General features: G+C 29.7%; 1 protein-coding gene across 2 annotated transcripts in view; it reads right to left on the bottom strand.

The window, feature by feature from the left end:
• LOC143229324 (actin-binding LIM protein 2-like) overlaps positions 1 to 20,255 on the bottom strand; it is a 67,693-nt gene that overhangs the window by 11,000 nt on the left and 36,438 nt on the right. For both annotated transcript variants that reach the window (XM_076461507.1, XM_076461506.1), the window contains exons 6-18: positions 17,113 to 17,206; positions 16,412 to 16,502; positions 15,631 to 15,734; positions 15,203 to 15,280; positions 13,885 to 14,053; positions 10,823 to 10,873; positions 9,746 to 9,760; positions 9,213 to 9,380; positions 7,992 to 8,137; positions 7,063 to 7,204; positions 3,272 to 3,385; positions 2,174 to 2,262; positions 373 to 442 (exon numbers count right to left, since the gene is read on the bottom strand). In XM_076461507.1, coding sequence (XP_076317622.1) covers positions 373 to 442; positions 2,174 to 2,262; positions 3,272 to 3,385; positions 7,063 to 7,204; positions 7,992 to 8,137; positions 9,213 to 9,380; positions 9,746 to 9,760; positions 10,823 to 10,873; positions 13,885 to 14,053; positions 15,203 to 15,280; positions 15,631 to 15,734; positions 16,412 to 16,502; positions 17,113 to 17,206 — 1,331 coding nt within the window. The remainder of the gene's footprint in view (positions 1 to 372; positions 443 to 2,173; positions 2,263 to 3,271; positions 3,386 to 7,062; positions 7,205 to 7,991; positions 8,138 to 9,212; positions 9,381 to 9,745; positions 9,761 to 10,822; positions 10,874 to 13,884; positions 14,054 to 15,202; positions 15,281 to 15,630; positions 15,735 to 16,411; positions 16,503 to 17,112; positions 17,207 to 20,255) is intronic.

The raw sequence follows: 20,255 nt of genomic DNA, 5'->3' as shown, positions 1-20,255 counted from the left end.
CATTTTTTCCAAATTTGGAACTATAGCACTCTGAAATATTAAATTTACATTTATGTAGTAGAAAGAATTACAAAAGAAAACCAATCATTAGAAACTAAATCTATAATTAGAAGCTATAAATTAGGTATTAAGCAACAGAAACTGAAAAAAAAGTTGTAAGTTGTTTAGCAAATCATTAATTCAATAGTTAAGTTTTATTATATGCATTTACAAATTGCCTATTAACTGAATAATTACAGATAACAAAATTATAAATACCTATTAGATTATTGTTATAAATGTAATGTTATATATTTGTTCAAGATGACATCAAATTATATTCCATTTGAGTATACTTCTCTCTGTATTCATGTGACAATTTACAGAACTAACCATCTGATTTTGCACTGCTAAAATCTGTGTTCTGCATGTTCATCAACTTTCCAAAGGTTAATTCTCTAGTCTGAAAAAGAAACACATTAAGATTGTATGCTATTTGAATGAACAGCCTGTCCTTAAATCTTGCATAATAGTCATTACATAAACAGGAATATGTTACCAAATAAACATTTTTGAAACATATATAAGCAGTTGTATCTACTTATCTTTATTTCTCACTTTAAACAGTTGAAATACATCAAGTTGTGCAGTGTAGAATATGTGGATCTGAATGATTTTGTGTGTTTTAAACAAACATTCTTAGGAAAATGATTCAATCATACATTACACAATAGATATATCCTCTAAATTTAGTACAGAAAATGTGGACAAAGACTTCAGCCTGAGTCAGGCTGCTACTGTCAATTAAAAATTGAACCAGGGTGGTGGGATACTGCAAACATGTTGCATCTCCCTTGTGGCCTTGAAAATGCAACATACATCAGTGAGATCCCTGATGCACCACCTTAGTGTCATACGTATCGTACATGTCATACATATCACTGATATTTTCTGAATCTGTAGTAGTTGTGATTGTGACTAATATGTTTAAAATACATTATTAGCTTTGAACGTTCACATATGATATCAAAACATTAGTAAATGTTCAATGGTTGCTTGGTTTAGAAATAATTCCTCCATAGTGTCAATACAATGTACTGTATAATATGTTGGTAGGATTATATATAGTTTGAGGGAAACCATGCTTGATCTAAAGTTTAAGTATATGTGTTTGTTTGATGTTGAGCACAAAGATATACACACAGCTATATAAGCTGTGCCTCCAATGGTATAAAAACTCAGTTTTTAACAGTATAAGCCATCAGACTTACTGCTGATTCAGTAGGGGAATCAAGTACCTGTAGGATAACTGTAAAATAAATACTGCAGTTACTCAATACATAATGACAATTTGATACTCAGACAGTTTCATTGAAATCAGAGGAGGAAGCAAAATTCCAACTTTATAATTTTGTTGTTGTTTTTTTACTTTCCAATGGTCAGTTGAATCAAAACTAAATAAAAGATTTTAAAGTCCCATGAGAAACTTTTTAATCAGTACAAAATGGAAATTTTCAGTGTCCTTGCTAGGGCAGACAGTAAAAATATGAAATATTTAAATGGAAAGAGTTTCCTACTGGAGTTCTGCTTGATTTCTAAACTCTCATGTAATGAAATTGAAATCCTATTAAGATGATTTTCAGACACCATTAACACTAGCATGCCCTACTTTGCTTCAATTCAAAAAATACTTTTCTTCAGTTGGTAGAAGGCACTTTTAGTGACAAAAAATATACTCTTCATAAAAAATTAATTTTCTTACCTTTTACTATTTTGCTTTTGTTGCCTATAATAACCCTTTCTATAAGCATTATTAAACTCTAAATATTGTTTTAATTTTTGAAACAGAGCTGAAAAGAATTATTGCTGTAACACCTAAATATCAAATACAATTATTACAATAATGGTTGTAGAATGGTCATTTCTTGTGTCTGTGATATTTATAATACAAACTGATTCAAATTCAAATTCTGAAGTTAAATTGATATTTATTACTTCCATATATTACTTCCTATTGATTGAAAGGTTGATAAATTATACACAAATACTATTTATTATTAGACGACATGTCAACACCGACTACAAAACTGTTTTAATGGATAAGTTGTAATCAGATTAAAAAACATAAGACATTCAAATGATTCTTCCAAAAATTTCTGATTATGATTATTCTGATTATTGCATCTATACCTACCATATAATCTGGGCCACTAACAGGAAGGGTGGAAGACTTATTTGCAAATCCATAACCTGGTTTTGGTACTGTCCGGAGTGAAGATACCACTGTAATTAAACAAAACAGTACATAATTTTTAACAACAGAAAAACAATGACATTATTTTCAAATTAAAAAACATTCTACTTGAAAAGCAATGGCACTGAAAAATTGAATTTAATAAATTAGAATGTTTTTTAAAATATTTATAAAACGCTAAATATGATATTTTATTCATAAAAATAAATTTATAGAACTTGCTGAAAACAATGTATTTTTGGTGAAACCAATTACTACACTGACTGATAGTAGATATTTATGTAACAATAAAATAGAAAAGTTTTCTTGCACCTTTTGTCAATCCAATTTAAATATACGTCACTTGTTTTTAAATTTTGAGAAAACTGATACAAACAACCTTCGACATAAAAAGAAAAGGTACATAAATATCAATTACAAGTATTTTGACACAAAAAATTACAGTGACTGATTTTAATCCCAGTTTACTAGAACTAAAGAAATAAACAGTTCCATGTTCAATACATACATTAATAAACAAACAAAAAACACAAGATATCTAAACTGACAATTTAACTACTAGTAATATAACCCAAATAAGTGTCAGTTTATTTTTTTTATAAATATTTTATTACATATAACTACTTCATTTGGTTATTCAATGATTTGATATTTTAAAATGTTTCTTCTTTTCTTCAAAATGAAAGTTACATTCCTACATTGGAGTTTGTAGTATGTATATCAGTTTTGATACATACAGAACAGTTCAAGCTGAACATGAAGTTGCCATATATTTTATTCTAGCTAAAACGTTTTTCTTAAGTGGCCCTCTGAAGTTAACATTAACCATGATTTTATAATTAATTATATTGATTAATACATACTATATCAATAATTAATGCATCAATAAAATCAAACATTTATTTATGTTTGATTTTAACCACCATTTTATTTTTGTCCTGATTCAGAAATAATGAAGGAAGCTGGTTATTTTTTCTATGATATTATAACAAAATGTCCTGCTTTAAATCTTTAGATAATACATGTGGGTTTAGTTACCATTGTAGGTTGGTGTGATGTAACCAGATTTACCCAAGGATGATCTGTTACTAGAACCTCGATCAAATTCATCTTCCTCCCATGGTCGGGGCCGATCCATTGCTCGAGATGGTGCTGATCAGACAATAAAAACATTGAAGCAGCATTTTTTTTTTTCTTGTAAAAGCACAACTTTTATCCATTTGCATAAATACCACAAATATTCATTGTTGGCAAGAAACACCATTTACCAAACATGTAGTTTGGCTGAAAATACAAATGAAATTTCTGAAAAGCAATTTATTTGTAAATTAGGTCATTGATATTAAAATACTTAAACTATATAGATCTACACAGACAGTAAAACTATATTTTATGTTAGCCAATTTTGTTTTCCTATACATATTATAGAGTTCTTACTATAAACCAAATATTAGATTTAATTTGCTTATAGTCTGAAAATTTCTCTCCAAGAAGCAATCTATTTGTACTGTAAAAGAAAATAAATAAATATGGCTATTAACAGATTACTAAGTGATGAATATCTTGATTATTAAATAAATTTTATATTGATAAAAACAAAGTGCTAAATTTCTGCTGGTTTTACTTGTCCAGTAAGAGACCAATAGCATAAGAATTAAGTTCACACAAGATTTTATTGGTTGTATACAGTAAAACTGTTTATTTTATTCACATTATTTCACCAGGTTTACCTGGCATTATCAGGTTGCATACAAGAACTGGAGCTAACAGATAAACATCCTATAACAACAGTAATCTACAAATGTATCACTAACCAACTGTAAACAATAAAATAATTTATCAATGAACTGTTAATTTTAAAATTAAGTATAAGCTTGAGTCTAAGTATTGAAATATGTTATATGTCCATAAAGAAAAGGAAATTAAAATTAGCACCTTTATATTTGTTAAGAATATGGTCATGATGTTTAATTAATTGGGCTTCTTTTATCTTCAATCTATTAAACCTACCAAGGTCAGTCATGGGTCAAATGTTGTGTCATCACATTTGTTAACTTGCATTGTTAACTTGATATTTTGTTGTAAAATTGTAGATCATAATTCAAATTTTAGTATTATGCATTAGTTAATTTTCTAACTTAAAAGTAAGTACTAAAAGAACACAGCTAATTATCAGTTTTTGTGAGATAAATGGTATGTTGAATGCAGCACTGGTTGAAATTACATGTTTCTGATGTCAAAATAATGTGTCTATTTTGTATGAATCAACAACTCAAATTACCTCTATTGATAAGGTAGAATATAAAATACGAAACTCATATCTTTTCATTTTGTTGAAATATGGCTTATGAACTGAATCAAACACAGTAGCCCTGTTCACCTCTTTCCATTTTTGATATGTGATATGTGAATAACTGATCGATAGTTTAGAATGTCCCCTGGCGGTTTTCTCAGCCATTTTAATCTGTTAGGCCACCTCATTCTTTGAAGGAAGTAGGTTTGTCTTTAGTCTGCTTAAAATTTCATTATTTTTTTAGGCCTAAATACAGAATAGTTACTAAACGTGTTAAATTATAGTGGAATCGTATGGATCAATGTAGTAATTTACGACTTCTTGGTTATTCAACTGTATATATATTTATAAAGCCTAAAAAAATATTTGTTTTATGTCTTCCATTTGAGAAATTCTAAAAGGCCTAGCAACCTACATCATGCAGCAACCCAGTTCAAAGAAATGATTACTTGCATTACCTCTTCATTTACTGTTCTCTAATTTAAGAAAAATCAGTTTAATAACTTATTTCTAAATACTAATAATCTATATATATATATAATGTATAATAATTGAAATATGACTGTATATTACAAAATATTACTAGTCCACTAAAACACAGCCAAGATTAAAGGTCAGTTTTATATTAATGGGTACAGTAACATGAGTGTACATGCTCCCTGTCAATATAAGTTCTGTAATGTTAGCCAGGCATGAGTGGAAGGTCAATATAATAAATATATATAAATGTACAATTTTTCAAGACTTAAGCTATTTAGTCTAAAAATTTGTGTTCTTGAGTGGTCATCTATAGTCATTAGAATGAAAAAAAGCACAATTTATGTTTATTTCCTAATGTTTTCATTGTGGTCGTGAGACTGGTCAAATTTACCTAACATAGTTAATGTACAGAAAATAACAGACAAAACATAAAGTCTTACTGAAAACAAACTTTTGAAATGATCTTAGGAGATTTTGTGAGATTACACAGAGTAAGAAGATTTTGGGGACAAAGAATAGTTTTTAATGGTAACAAGCAAATTGCTTTGCACTTGAACTAGTAATGAAACAGACTAAATATTTTCACAACAAATCTTTAGTAAAACTATTTCATTAAAAATCTTATTTTTTGTGTACAAAACAGATGGAATCTATACTGAAAGTCTAATACGTTTTGTAAAGATACACACATTTGCATCAAGAATTATAGTACAAATACTTAATGTGTGCAAATGTGTATACAGACTCATGAACACAACTGTGTACACTAGCCAATGTGAAAAGGTTAATGTTGTCCTCTTTGCTGCAAACCTTTATGTGGGAAGAATCAAAAGAATGGTTTTTCATAGACATATTCAACAATATGAGATGGAGATTTTAAATGTTTCCATAACTGAGTGGAAAGTTGTCTGTTAGTCTCACCAATGTAGCTGCTTTTCCAATTTGTACATTAAATCGTATATACATTTTCTGAAGTACATTATCTGTATAACTAGCTTCTTTTCAGGCAAAATATAAATTGTACTTTAATGTCAAATTTATACTCTCTGACTGTTTTCGACTAAATTATTTTGACAGCATAAGTTTTGGATGAATACTAAAACATAAATAACAGGAACATCTTCAAAAAATCACTTTCTGTGGCAATGTGTGGCTTATTTTCAAAAAGAGTAATTACTTTATAAACAACAGCAGAATGGAAAATGCTTTGTTCACAAAAGTGATATCTAAGATTTTCATTTTCTTTTCTGAAACAATCAGTGTTGGAACTTATATGTACAGTTAGCTCCTTTTAATATACCTAGCTTTTGGCATTGGATGTAAAAGAAATTCCAAGAGACAAAGTCTAGTGTGAGTGTTTTTACAAAAATATGGAGGTTTGGAAGTCTGTGTTTGTCTTTTTAACAAAAACATTGAGAAATGGCAATTTGAATTAAATTTCTTCCAACGTTAATTTTATGTTTGGGTGTATCTAGTTTAGTTGAGAGAAAAACTGAATAACATTATGGTTACTGAAAGCTGAGAAGACATCATCAGCATATAAAAACCACAAAATTAGTTTATAAAGTGAATTTGAGGTAGCAATGTCTTCAATTCTTATAAATATATTGGCAAGTACTGAAGCTACAGGCTTTCCCATACTTGGGACATCTATTTAGGAATAATTCACACCTTCAAACTGTAAAGTGGAAGATTTAGAGACAAGGATAAACAATTTTCTTATAGTGTTGATGTTTAGGCAAAAAAGAGAAATTAGATATTGTTTGGAATAGCAAAATGGTCAAAACATTTATTATTTTAATATATAATTGTTAAACTAACATAGCAACTTAAATATTTTGTTTTACCTTATACATATGTATATTTCTTTTTTGCTCTAGCTCAGAAGGGAAATGTCTATATAAAAACAATAACAACAAAATCTATAATATAATATACATGTTGTTTAATTATTCATAAATTTCTACAGTAATACTCAAAGATGATCTTTTATACACTTTTAATATATCCAAAGACAATGTACTAAACACACAAAAAAGTCATTTTGGTAACTTACAGGCGTTGACAGGACTATCATAACGGAGCTTAATGGAAACCTCCCGACTGGCAGAGGGAGCTCGAGAAGCATTTCGAGGATCAATGTGTGTCATCTTCCATGCTCGTATTTTTTCTCTTTCTTGCACAGTCTTCAGGAATACCTGGAAAATGTAAAAAAAAAAAGAAATTTCTTTAAATGTTGTAAAAGTTTGTGTAAAATCCTGTTGATTTTCTTGGTAGCACTACTCCCATGTTTGCAACTTTTCTTCAAATAATACTGTACCAAAATATCACAATGTCTACACAATGAATATATTGCAAAATATTTATAGCATAATTCACCAAAAATATTGTTTACCACAAATCATTCAATGTATGAAAATCCTGGTGACACTGTGCTTGCAGGGACCCTTCGCAATGAAATTATCACTATTAGAACAATCTTGTAGTACTTATAATTCAATGTTGAGGCACAAATTGAAATGCTTGATAAAAAAACAAGTTTCTGCTATAAGCTTAACCTTTGTTTATTTCTTTGTGGTATAAAAACAAAAAAACTTTATCTTCTATACTAAACACAAATGATAATTGATTAAAAAATATTTTAAAAGTAAATAATAACAATAGTCATAAATAAAAAAGTGGTAACTTCCTGAAAATAAGCAATGATTACTATTCAGAAGCCACTACTGGTAACTGATAAATGCTAGTGGTAAGAGCTTTAAAGAACTAAATATTAACAACAGTTTATAAGTAACTAGTGGTTATGGTTAGAATTGGACAAAAATAATTGATAAGATACAAACAGTTGTAAAAGTGTAAAAGCAACTGGTGGTTGTGATTAGCAATTGCCAGTAAAAACAAACTAGAAACAAGCAGATCGAAATGTTAGAAAATAACTAGTGGAACCAGTAGAAAGGATATTTTTAAAAATAACTCTAAGCTTACCTTGCCAATTCCACTTGCTATTTTTGATAACTCTTTCTCTTCTTTTTTTAAACGTGGGTCTTCCTGTACTTCCTCCTCTCTATCTCCTTCATCAGTCTCATCAACTTCAAACTGTTTGGAGTTGCCACTCAAAAGTTGTTTATGTTCTAAAAATAAATGTCAAATTAGTGTTTGTTGTTTTTACATTCTACTAAGAAATTCTTGCATAATTAGTAAAGTAAAAGAGAAGAACATTTAAGTTAAAAATTAGAACCAGCTTAAAATGTTCATCTTTCAAACTTAAAATCATTCAAATCATATATATTATGCTTTAAATATGCACCATGAAGTTCAAATTTTAAGTTTTATACACATATTTCAAATAAAATTGAAAGAAAAGCAACTGCAACAGGCTTTTCATACATAAAATGAAAAAAAAATATCCCATGGTGCAATTTACATTGTTTATTACTTTTTTGGTTTGCTTATATCAAGTTTCTATTTTGGTACGGAATTAACAAGTGAATCTGAATTGCAGTAAAAATAATGTTTTCTTTCAAAAAAATGAACATGTGATTCTCCTAGTTGTAGTTGTATTTTTGTACTGCACTTCCATTAACTATTACTTTTTTAAAGTGTTTAACTTGGTTTTATCTCAGTTTGCTCCTAGAAATTTGGCAAAAATGTTTTATTGTGATAATGTATGTTTACCACTTTAAGGTTGTGAATTACATGTGTATATATAAAGAGAGAGATAAAGAGAGGCAAACAACTATGTAGCAATACCCTATTTCTTTTACATCATTATTAGATATATGTTGAAAGTTCACAATTTATACTTCTGTACTGTGCTCAGGTACTTCTGTGTCTGTACAAGTTGAGATACCTCAACTACTCAACCTCATTTCTTAGAAGCCAACGTGTTACAATGTAATTTCGAGGAGATTTTTGTGTTCCAAAAACACTGATAATTATTTCAATGTTGAGGGTGACTAGTTGTGATATTTGTTATTTGAGAATTATTGTAGAGAGACATCATAATGTCAATTTAAATTTGTCTGTACAGTGGTTTATTTATAAACCATTTCTTGTAAAATAAAAAAATAATAATGATTAGCCAAACATCAGTTCAGGTTTATTTATTTTTTGGTGAAATTATGTCCTTTCACTTTTTTTATTACCATAAAATTCTACCTGAAATTTCACATCTTTTAAAAAAAAGATAATTTCATATCTGTATACCAGCATCAGTGTAAGGAAAAGGTGGTGCAGGAAAATCATCTCTTTCAATTCTAGCAACTTCTGTAGATTTTGGAGGATGAGCACCAGGGTACTGGGACAGTTCTATTGGCTCTTCATTATTCATGTATGGAGAATGAGGTCGAGGAACACTTGCTTGAATAGATTCCACTGGAATTCAAACAAACAAAAATGAGTATTCTTCTTTAGAAAAGGATGGCATACATCTAAAAAACCTAAAAAAAATTACATTATTATTAAATTAACGAAAATATACTGAACAATTATACTTTGCTCATAAAGCAACATAAAAAGTTAAATTTTTTAAATTAAAAAATCATATAAAAACTCAACCAACAAAATCTGGAGGACGTTTTTAATAATCAGTTATTATTTGTAAAATGCAAAAAAACTAATTCATGAAAGAACGAAAATTTTATTTATTATTTATATGTTATTTTGCCACTACACACAACATGTTATTTCACTTTGATAAGATAATCTAAAACAACAATCAAAGTTAATCTATTACTTACCTAAGACTGACATTCCTTTAGTAGTCCAAACATGAAAAAGAAAACAATAAAAAAGTCAGTAATCTATAGTTGAAATTAATAATACAAGATATTCAAAAGTATTAATTAACATCTATTAATTTATTAATTGAAAAGAGACAGCTATGAGTAAAGATTTTCATCCTTTACACAAGTTTCAGTTTGGGATACTAGCCCAAATAATCAAGTATCATAAAAATTATAAAGAAACATTTTAAAATTTAAACTGAGGCATGAAATCATATTCCAATCTAAAATACAATTTTTTAGTGATTTTGTACCAGCATTACATATTCTAAAACCATAGTAATAAATCATGTTTTTCATTTTTAAATCTTTAATTTTCCTTTTATTCTTGTAAACAAGGTTTAAGTTAACTGATTGAGGAAATGGAGGTGCAACAGTTTGTTTGTTGTTAAGTGTAAAGCTACACAGTGGACTATTTGTGTTGTGCTCTTCACAGTAATAAAACCCAGTTTTTAGCATTACAAGTCAACAGATTTACTGCTGAGGCACTGGAAACAAGAGTGCAACAATAATTAAATCAGTTGTTCAATATCACATGGTGTTTAACCACAATCCAGGAAGGCATTAAAAATAACAATTATACTACATTTTACAAACATAGATGTTGAACTTATAAAACTTATTCATATTCAGTATATCTTTTTATGTTTTATAAGCTGCTTTAAATCACTTTTGTAGATGCTTGAATATAAATAAAAATTTTTAAAAAATTGAATATTTATGTACATTAATGATATATATCTCATTATAATATTTTCAAAATGAGACCCAAAACTTGAGTGCTTTCAAATAATTGACTATTGAAAAGCTCTCGAGTTTTGGGTCTCATTTTGAAAATATTACAACGTTTGTAAGTGATCCTATGTGCTAACTACTAAACGTGAATATATCTCATTGGATATGTTTGTACTTATGTGAAAATTCTATTTTATAAGTTGTAAAGACCTACAATAAATGTTTCAACTAAACCTTCAACTAATGTTTGTAGTCAATGCTCATACTAAGCCGACATAAATGCCAAAAACAACAAACCTTGTTTTGGTACTGGTGTTCTTGGTAGTGGTGTTTTTTTTGCTTTGTTCTCTGAAATACAGAAACTTCATATCAAGAGAAACAAATTACTTATTGACCAATTCTATAAAATATGTTTAAAGAAAACCTAATTTTAAATTCATTTAATATTGAAAAAATTAAGTTTTCAAAAAAAAAAGCATAAAACAGCCATATGATGTCTTGATACATACACATCTTATTAATAAATGTTTGGAATGCTGTGTTATTAAATAAAATAACATACAGTTAACCCTTTTTTTTGCAGTTTTCATATTCTGAGTTTTTACTTGATTTTGCTTGCTAATTAATAAGTGTTTTTGGATGAACAAAACGTGTGTGTGTAGCACAAAACTGTGTGCTACATTATTTTGGTAATATAATTAATTAGCTTGAAATAAAAGGGGAAGTACAGAAAAATACAGTTGATTTAAGGCCAGATTTGTAGTCACAATAATCTCACAAATCATGCAACTGCTTGATATTCTCAGACCCTTTCACTCAGGTAAAGTTCTACTTGGATGAAGTTAATACATTACTTTTAGTCTATATTCATAATGAGTTGAAATAGATCTAGTTTTAGGTCTTATTGACGTATATTCTTTTATTTTTTTGACAACCACCTAATGTAATCCATTATGTTCTTTAGCAATGTATGAAAAACTTACACATACAAAAATAAATAAAACTTTTGGTATTACATCTTTAAATCTGAATAAATCTTATTCTACTTGCTGGTTTCATGGTGCCTCTAACTTGAACTCTTGCCTAAGTTAGCAGTTTACTTCTGCATTGCATAGTTTTAATGTTGATATTTGTTGCAACAAATTTAATAATTTTTTGTTCTGCTATGTTAGGAAATTTTACTTAGATAAGACATTTATTACTGAATGTACACAGATTTAGTAGCAGTGTTTTGTTTGTTTGTTTTAGAATTTCACACAAAGCTACACAAGGGCTATCTGCACTAGCTGTCCCTAATTTGGCAGTGTAAGACAAGAGGAAAGGCAACTAGTCATCATCACCCACCACCAACTCTTCAGCTACTCTTTTACCAACAAATAGTGGGATTGACCATCACATTATAATGCCCCCATGGTTGAAAGGGCAAGCATGTTTGGTGCAAAGGGGATTCAAAGCCGCGACCCTCAAATTATGAGTCGAGCTCCTTAACCACCTGGCCATGCCGGGCCAGCGGTGTTATGAAAAGCATAAAATCATAATCTGCATAACCTTTAACAACATGTTACATGCAGTTCAAAATATTTATATGTAATATTAGTTTAATGAAGACTTCTATGGAGTTTGGTTATTGGTGAAATAAGATTTTTAGGTAAAGAATATTTACTTAATACCTGGTGCACAAAAAAATGGGGAAATGGTCAACAACTAACTAGGTCAGAGTGACACTTGTAGAGAGTCCTGGAAGACTAATCTACAAATCTAACTGTGAACTAAGCAATTGCTGCTCATTTTATCTTTGTTCATCATGAATGTTCTGCCTAAATTATCTATAAAAGAATTATTTCCTATCTAATTCATTCATTATAAATGAACAAAAAACTACAGTGTAACAAATGTAATTACTTCTAAAACTAAACCAGACTTTATACCTCTCCTCCTCTAAATATTATCACATTTAGTTTTAAATATAAATTATAGAATATTTGAATTCATAAATGTTAAATACTTTACTTCTAAAATATCATCCATAGTTTCTTGCTTCAATTACAGTATAAAATTTTTTGCATTGAAATTAAATAAACACTAATGTAGAAGTACTCTGTGTATGGGGGATGGGGACAGTACCAAAAAATCCTTATATTGTCAAAGCATTTTTTATTATATTCATAATGCCATATTTAAATACAGCCAAGAAGATGATACACATAAGGTATACTTTACCTACTGATAAAAACAATACATTTAAGTGATTATTATAATATATAAATAAGTTTAAGTACTAAGAATATAAATATAATAAAAAACATTATAGTAACACTATAATTCAAAATAATAGTTCCATTACCCTTCCATGTTGTCATCTGTAAGTCATAATGAATAGTCTGTGGTTATAGCACCCAGGTACTTTAGGGATATTCCACTTGTCAAAAATGATCCTACACTAATGTAAAATTCACTAGCAGTTAAGGAGAATCAGTTGAGGTTTGGGAGCTGAGTGCTTAAGCCCACTGTGCCTCAACTCCTACTGCCTTTTGCTGTCTGCAGCCAGTAATGGAAAGGTAGTTGCCCTTAATATTTAGATATAACATTTACACAAAAGTAAACTGTCCTAAAATTTTACAATGTATAACTCCCAACCTAACATATTCTTAGAGCAGAAAAAAAAATCCTATATCTGTACTCACACAAAAAACTCTTAACCTCCACTCTTTCATTTAATAATTAGTGAAATTAAACAGAAATAAAGGCCCTTACTTTAATATTTCTTAAGTTCCCATTCTACTCCCTTTATTGTGAAAATTTTGTTCAAGTATAACCCTGGCAAGCTGAGATAAGCCCAGCTTCCTGAGGTTAGTCTTTTTCCCTGGTATACTGAGCAAAATTTAGATATGTTCATATTAGTTAGTTCATTTAAACCCAATATAAAATGTCTAGCTATTTTTACTATACACAAAAAACTACTACAAACAATTACTGGTTGTGAATAAAAAACAACAAATGTTTTACAATGCACAGCTGATAAAATCTTGTGTGAATACTGGCAAATACATTCTGAAGAAATTAAAACCTGACTGTAATTGTTTTATTGTATTTCTAGCATGTTAATAACAAAAATGCTAAAGCTCATATCAAATTATAAGTTCACTACATACTTAAAAATAGAAATGAAAGTTAGGCCTAATCCTAGTAGACTTCAAATCTATACAGTACAATCAGGTTAAGTTACTTCCCTAACAACATTTCTAATGTTTCTTAACAAGAGATCTTTTGCAAGATCTGTAAAAGAAATGCTGAAGAAAAATATGTTTTTTTCACAGCCAAAGAATGGATTTTGAAAGCAGCCTTCTTCATCAACCAACCTTGGGGTCTGTGAAATTGTGGAGATTTTGGTGGATAGGGCTGAATGGGTCGTCTGAGGTACCCCTGTATGGGTTCTGCTGTCAAGTAACTGATGGTGTAAACCCGACTGAGGTCACCAGCTAGAAGATCTTCTTTTTCTTGATAGTTCCTTGTATGTTTATGACCATACTACATAAAAAAAAGCAAACAAAAATAAATCAGTAAAATTACAATGTAGAAAATAATTGGTCTACTTTCAAACTCCATCAAAATTAAAAAGGAAGTGGTGTAAGGGATAATGTTTCTACTGGGCAATAAAGAGAATATAATCAAAAGCAAATTGAAAAAAAAAGTGAATTAATAAAACTTAAGACATATAAATAAACTATTCACATATTTTTCTACTGAAAATTAAAAGACTGTTGTCTTAGTTATTTTGGCTTCTATTTTGTTGCTGTTCTCAAGAAAGTTCAAGGGCTACTTCTGTGCTTGTAGTGTGATGGAAGTCTGATACATTATCAACTCAAATAGTCTCATCCATTATAACTTGAATTAAATATTTAAATGTTTTTATAGAGGGATATTTAAGTTTTGCTTTTTGTGGTTTATCACTTAGTTTTTTCAATATATTAGAATCCACATTTACAGAGGATGTTGTAAATGGTGTTTTTCTTCTTCATTGGGTCTTTAAGTGGTTTGGTGTGTACTAACTGTAATTATGTTGTACTGTTTTATGCTGTTTGTAAGTCATCTGTAATTTTAGGCTAATGTCATAAAGGAATATGACTGTGTGTCTGTAATTTTATTCTAGTTTGCTCTTGATGTTTATCTTTATTTTGTTTTTCATGAAGTGTGTGTCCTGGAAATTTACTGTTAAGGAAGATTGTACTGACATTTTTTTAGCTGGTATTACAGATCTTGTATCACATCTCCTTACATTGTTTCAAAACATTCCTTAAAAAAATACCCATCTTATTAGTCAATGAATTAAATGTTATTGTCAATTCTTCAAACTTGGCAGACAAAACTATTCAAGAAAAAGACATTAACAATATACAATTATCTTTATTCTAACAAATTGTTTTAACTGTAACCTGTTTCTTACTGATTAATATTTGTATTGAAAAATATTATCAATACACTATAAAACCCATATATTAAGATTTAAATTTAATCTACTAAAGCTTACATGTTTATATGAAAATTAATATTATAAAGGTAAAAAGATAAAAAAAAAATAAAATATTAACTTTCTTTATCACATCATGTAACTTAAAAGTATATGACAAATAACAATTATATTGTTAAAAAGACATTCTCAACATCTATTCTACTAACCTGTCTTGTAAGAGAACCATGTGGACTTGCAGAGCTTGAGCTTGATAGATTTGGGGAGTGAGATTGACCTATTGTGTACTAACAAGCGAAAAAACACAAACAAAAATTATGTAATAAACTATAAAGTCAGTGACATAATAGAGAATTAAAATAATTGAAGGAAAAGGAAACATGAATTTTTGGTTTAAAAGCTGAAACGCATTCAACCAATGTTTTTTTTAATAGAAACAGTTTTCATGGAAACTATTTTCTTATCTTCACTGTCTATCAACCTTTTATTGGTTTTACATTTAAACCTTACTTACTGAAGTTAACTTCTTAAATTAACTTAAATGTGCACTAACTAACTAATATCACTTAGAAATGTATCAATTACTGCAAAAACCAGCTTAAGCAGGTAAAAAGTTGAATAATAAAAAAACACACACCTGGCCATCAGTCATATCTTCTTGTTTTGTTTGACCATTTATATATCCATCAGTTAGTATTTCTTCTGGAGCTTCTCCACATCTTGGATGCCAGATGGCTCCACCTACAGCATTTCAATCTGAATTAATCTTGTGTTCTTATTAGTTAACAAGTCTAAATAGATTCAAACTCGAGATGTACCTTCCAACACCAACTGTTCTTTAAACATTCTACAGCAACCTTTAATAAAATTAACTTTAATGCAAATCATATACATAGAGTAATCTGCAATTTGCATAACAAAAACATACAAAACAAATAAATGCTATTCACAAGTCTCCCACATCATACACATAGTAATTATGAGTGGCAATTCTAATGGTAACACAATCACATTCACTTCAATGTAAATATTTTTAAATATATGAAACACATTTCTTCAAAATATAAACTATATGCTTGCCTAAGAAATGCTCACAAAATACATTGCAAAATTAAAACTGGTATATATTTCAATAAAGATAAAAAAACTAATGTTTTTCATTTTCTGAGTTTAGAAAATCAAAGATTTTGAAATACTTTCTCACTTTCTCTTTTCTTAAACAAAAGCTCATATTAACCATATGTAGATGCAAGGCTTCTGGCACAACTTTATACATAAAATTGGAAATAGCTTCTGTAAGTAATTCAAACTTACAGTATGTCACACATTAATGAGTTGATTGGTTGGTTTGGTGTTTTATGACAAAAGCAACTAGGCTATCTGTGCCTCACATTAATGAAAATAGCATGAACATTTACCTTGCATATACATTTCTTCACCATCACCAAAATGATCACCACATTTAGAGCACCGAGCACAACTTGGATGGAAGTGATGATTTTCACCAGCCTACAGTAAGAAAAGCTAGCTATACTATTAGAATGGTCACATTACAGTCCTTACACTGGTTTTCCACTGAACTTACTTTTACTAATAATAGAAAATTAGTCTGTAATTGGAAGACTCAAGGAGTAAATGACATATTTATTTCCAATATGTAATTACATGATTTATAAAATTGAAATATAATACTGTTTTTTGTGATTTTTAAAAAGTGATAAATATTAATTTAACTCTTAAGTACTCCCTTAATCTTTACATGCACTTAAGTTCCTATCCTAGGTCAACCCATTGTAAACAGTAAATAAAAATTGAATTCAAAGAACATTTAATTTTTTGCTCATTTCCAATAATATATATCAGATTAAATAAATTTATTTGCATATTTAATAAGTTGGGAGTCATTATAACTATCATTATTTAGTTGTGGTCCATATGGACTCCAAAAAGAGTATTATATAGTTAATTCTGAGAAGCCATAACATATAATACAACTACTTTAATTAATTTCTACAAATGTGGATTGAAGCCTGTAAACATTACTTGGGAGAAACCTGTTATATCAGTTTAGTGCTTTGTACATATTTCAAACTATATTTTTATCTTTAGTAACACTTACTTGCAACACCTTTCCTGTGATATAAAGATTACAGCAACCACATTTAACTCCAAAAAGTTGCTGGTAATCATTCTCACAATAAGGAAGGCCATCTCTGCAACAAAACAATTAATCAATATATTAAGTGACAAACGTTTTAAGCATAAACAACAAATAAGTGAAAAACTAAAGTAAGCAATTTGAACATTATTTCTCATGCAAAATTCGATATAAATTTCATTGCTGGCAAAACAAACTTGTTATTCAAAGTAGTTTTAGTTTTCTATTTAAGATTAGTTTTAAGACAAAACTGTGAGGTCATGAAAGAGTAGGAACCAAAAGACTTTGATAATAAAATCCAGAAAAAGTTAGAAAATCATGTGAGAAATAAAATTATATTGTCAAGGAATAATAGTTTCTTAGCAAATATAAACATATTACTTGGGATAAGTTAACAAATTCTTTAAAATAATCAATAAATACATTGTTTACAAGCTGGACTCTAAAGTTGTGCAAGAATGTAAGTTTGAAAGTTTTATACATTTTTCTTTGCAAATAACATTAAATAACAGGTGTTCCAAAATTATAATATATGAATTCTAAACGTTTTTGAGTAAACAATTGTTGAAATAATCAACAGTTGCTATGGGTCATGTTTTCACATAATAGGTACACTAATGTTAACAAAGGTCAGTTCTGAAAAAAAAAAAGACAGCTGGGAAATCTATTATCTGTGCATTGTCTGAGAAGTGCAAACCTTCTGCCTGAGTGACTTTCACTGGATCCTGGCTTTGTTTTCTCACCATACCCCAAATTGAAAGTTCATACAGTGAAACTGTGAGGTCCTTAATTTGAGATCAATGACCAATGCATGCTAAAATTGGTCTTACTGAGATTATGTAGTGCAGAAAATACCTTGTTTAGATAAAGCATTGTCTTTCCTTTACATAACTTAAGAGGATTGTTGGGATACTATAGGGAGGCATGATTCAATGCAGGGTTGCTGCTGCTCTTGGTACATCTCTAAGTGTGATATTCAAACTCTGGAATAGGTTTAGATGGTTTGACAGAGTCAATAGGAGACACAGTGGAGGAAGTAAAAGACTAACAACTCCACAACAAGACTGCTACTTGACTATCCAAGCTCAAAGGAATTGCTTTGCTCCAGCTGTTAACCTCCATAAATCCCTCCAAGATGCCACAGGAGTCTGAATGCCTACACAGACAGTGTAAAGATGTCTTCACAAAGCTCACTTGAGAGTTAGATGTCCTGCTGTTCATATTCCTTTAAGATAACAGCACAGGCAAATATGATTGCAGTGGGCTTCAGAACACAAGAGGTAGATTGCATAACAACAGAGGGCTGTACTCTTCACTGATAAGCCTTGCTCATGCACGGACTTTCTAGACAGACACAGGAGAGTTTGGAGATGCCCCGGTGAGTACGTACAACTGGCCTCAGAATGCCATTGAACATGATCACTTTGGAGGAGGCTCAGTCATGATGTGGTGAGGCATCTCAATTACAGGCCATACTAACCTTGTAATCATCACAATAGAAGTCTCACTGACTTAAGCCACAGTGATGAGATCCTTGCACTCATTGTTCACCCATCTTCAGGTGCAACATGGCCAAACTTCCTGCTTATGGATGACAATGTGCATCCCCACCATGCAAGGAGAGTGACTATTTTTTTGGAAGCTGAAAGAATCCTCAGAATGGAGTGGCCAGCTAAGTTTCCTGACCTCAGTCCAATAAACCATATCTGTTAGCAGGAAAAGACAAGACTACAAGCTCATCAAGCATCACGAAAAATGGTCCAGAACCTGGAAGATGCCTTTATTGAAGAATGGCAACATATTCCATAACAATGATTGGCTAATCTGATCATGAGCATGTACAGATGTTGGGCAGCAGTCATTAACATTCAAGGTGGTCACACAGACTATGAAATCATCTTGACTGTGAACTAGACACTTGTTTCAATAATTTTGAAATTTTTCTTAATGCTACCACAAGGTGCATCAATTCCTCAAACTCTGTTATCCAAGTTAAATGTTACAGAATTTAATCAAGGGTAAAAATGACTTATCCAGGTGCTTTTTTTCCTAAAGTGTTCAATCTATGCATATCATTGTGGTAAGTTCAATTACTGATAGGGAAAGTTAAATAAGAGATAAAATATAAAGTTTTATCAAACAAACTTTTGATATTCCTTTTTACAGATTATGAAAATAAAATATGAAAACATGAAAATAAAAATAAATATTTTTATTTTTAGCATGAACATCATCCTTCACTCACACATAATAAAGGATAAAGAACTTCATACAAAAATCTTTTGCATAAATACTTTATTGAAAATACCTGATGTATTTGCATCTAACAGACTTACAACATTTATTGAAATCTTGTTGAACTTAAAGAAACACACAGTAAATTCAAAAATATAATATGTTTGGTTTTACAGTTCCAAGACTGGTTAACTCAACCAGCTTCATTTTTACAGAGACATTATGACAGGTTAACAACATACACATGAAATAACTACTGAAAATTATATCAATATAAGCGTGTTTTTTTTCTGATCCTCCAGCCTCAGTTTTGCTTTCATTTCAGTAGATAAGTGTTTTCATAAGCAACTTGCATTTAAAGAAATGTTGAAAATGCACCACTGACCTTCAAAATGATTCACAATATAAGTGTCTAGGAAATAAAGAATTTTTAGTGTGAAATACGGGGAACTATATGGTTTTAGAAAAGCAGAGTGCTTCAATGCCTACAAGTTAGCATTTTCCTATGCTCACAATGCATTTCCAAGTGATACATCTCCACAAAATAGCCTTTCTCAAGTAGTGCTGCCCTCTATTGGTGTAGATTTTCAACACACATCAATAGCTTTCCACCTTCCACTTCTGCATACATACATGCAAATGATCACTCAGTAGCTCTCCACAAACAGGAGTGCCACATCACTCCTATTGTAGTGAGTATCTTCTTCACATCTGCACTCATTAATTACTTCAAAATTGGTCTGAAGACCTACATTATATATCACTGGAAGGCTAGGTAGGAAATGTGAGAAGAGGTATATATCTATCAGAAATACAGATTCAGTACAGAAAAAAGCTAATTTCCAAAATAATATCTAGCCTTCACTCCT

Source organism: Tachypleus tridentatus, chromosome 10, assembly GCF_004210375.1.
Source record: "Tachypleus tridentatus isolate NWPU-2018 chromosome 10, ASM421037v1, whole genome shotgun sequence".
Lineage (NCBI taxonomy): Eukaryota > Metazoa > Arthropoda > Merostomata > Xiphosura > Limulidae > Tachypleus > Tachypleus tridentatus.
The sequence above is the reverse complement of the archived record's forward strand: the minus strand, read 5'-3'. Positions and strand labels throughout refer to the sequence as shown.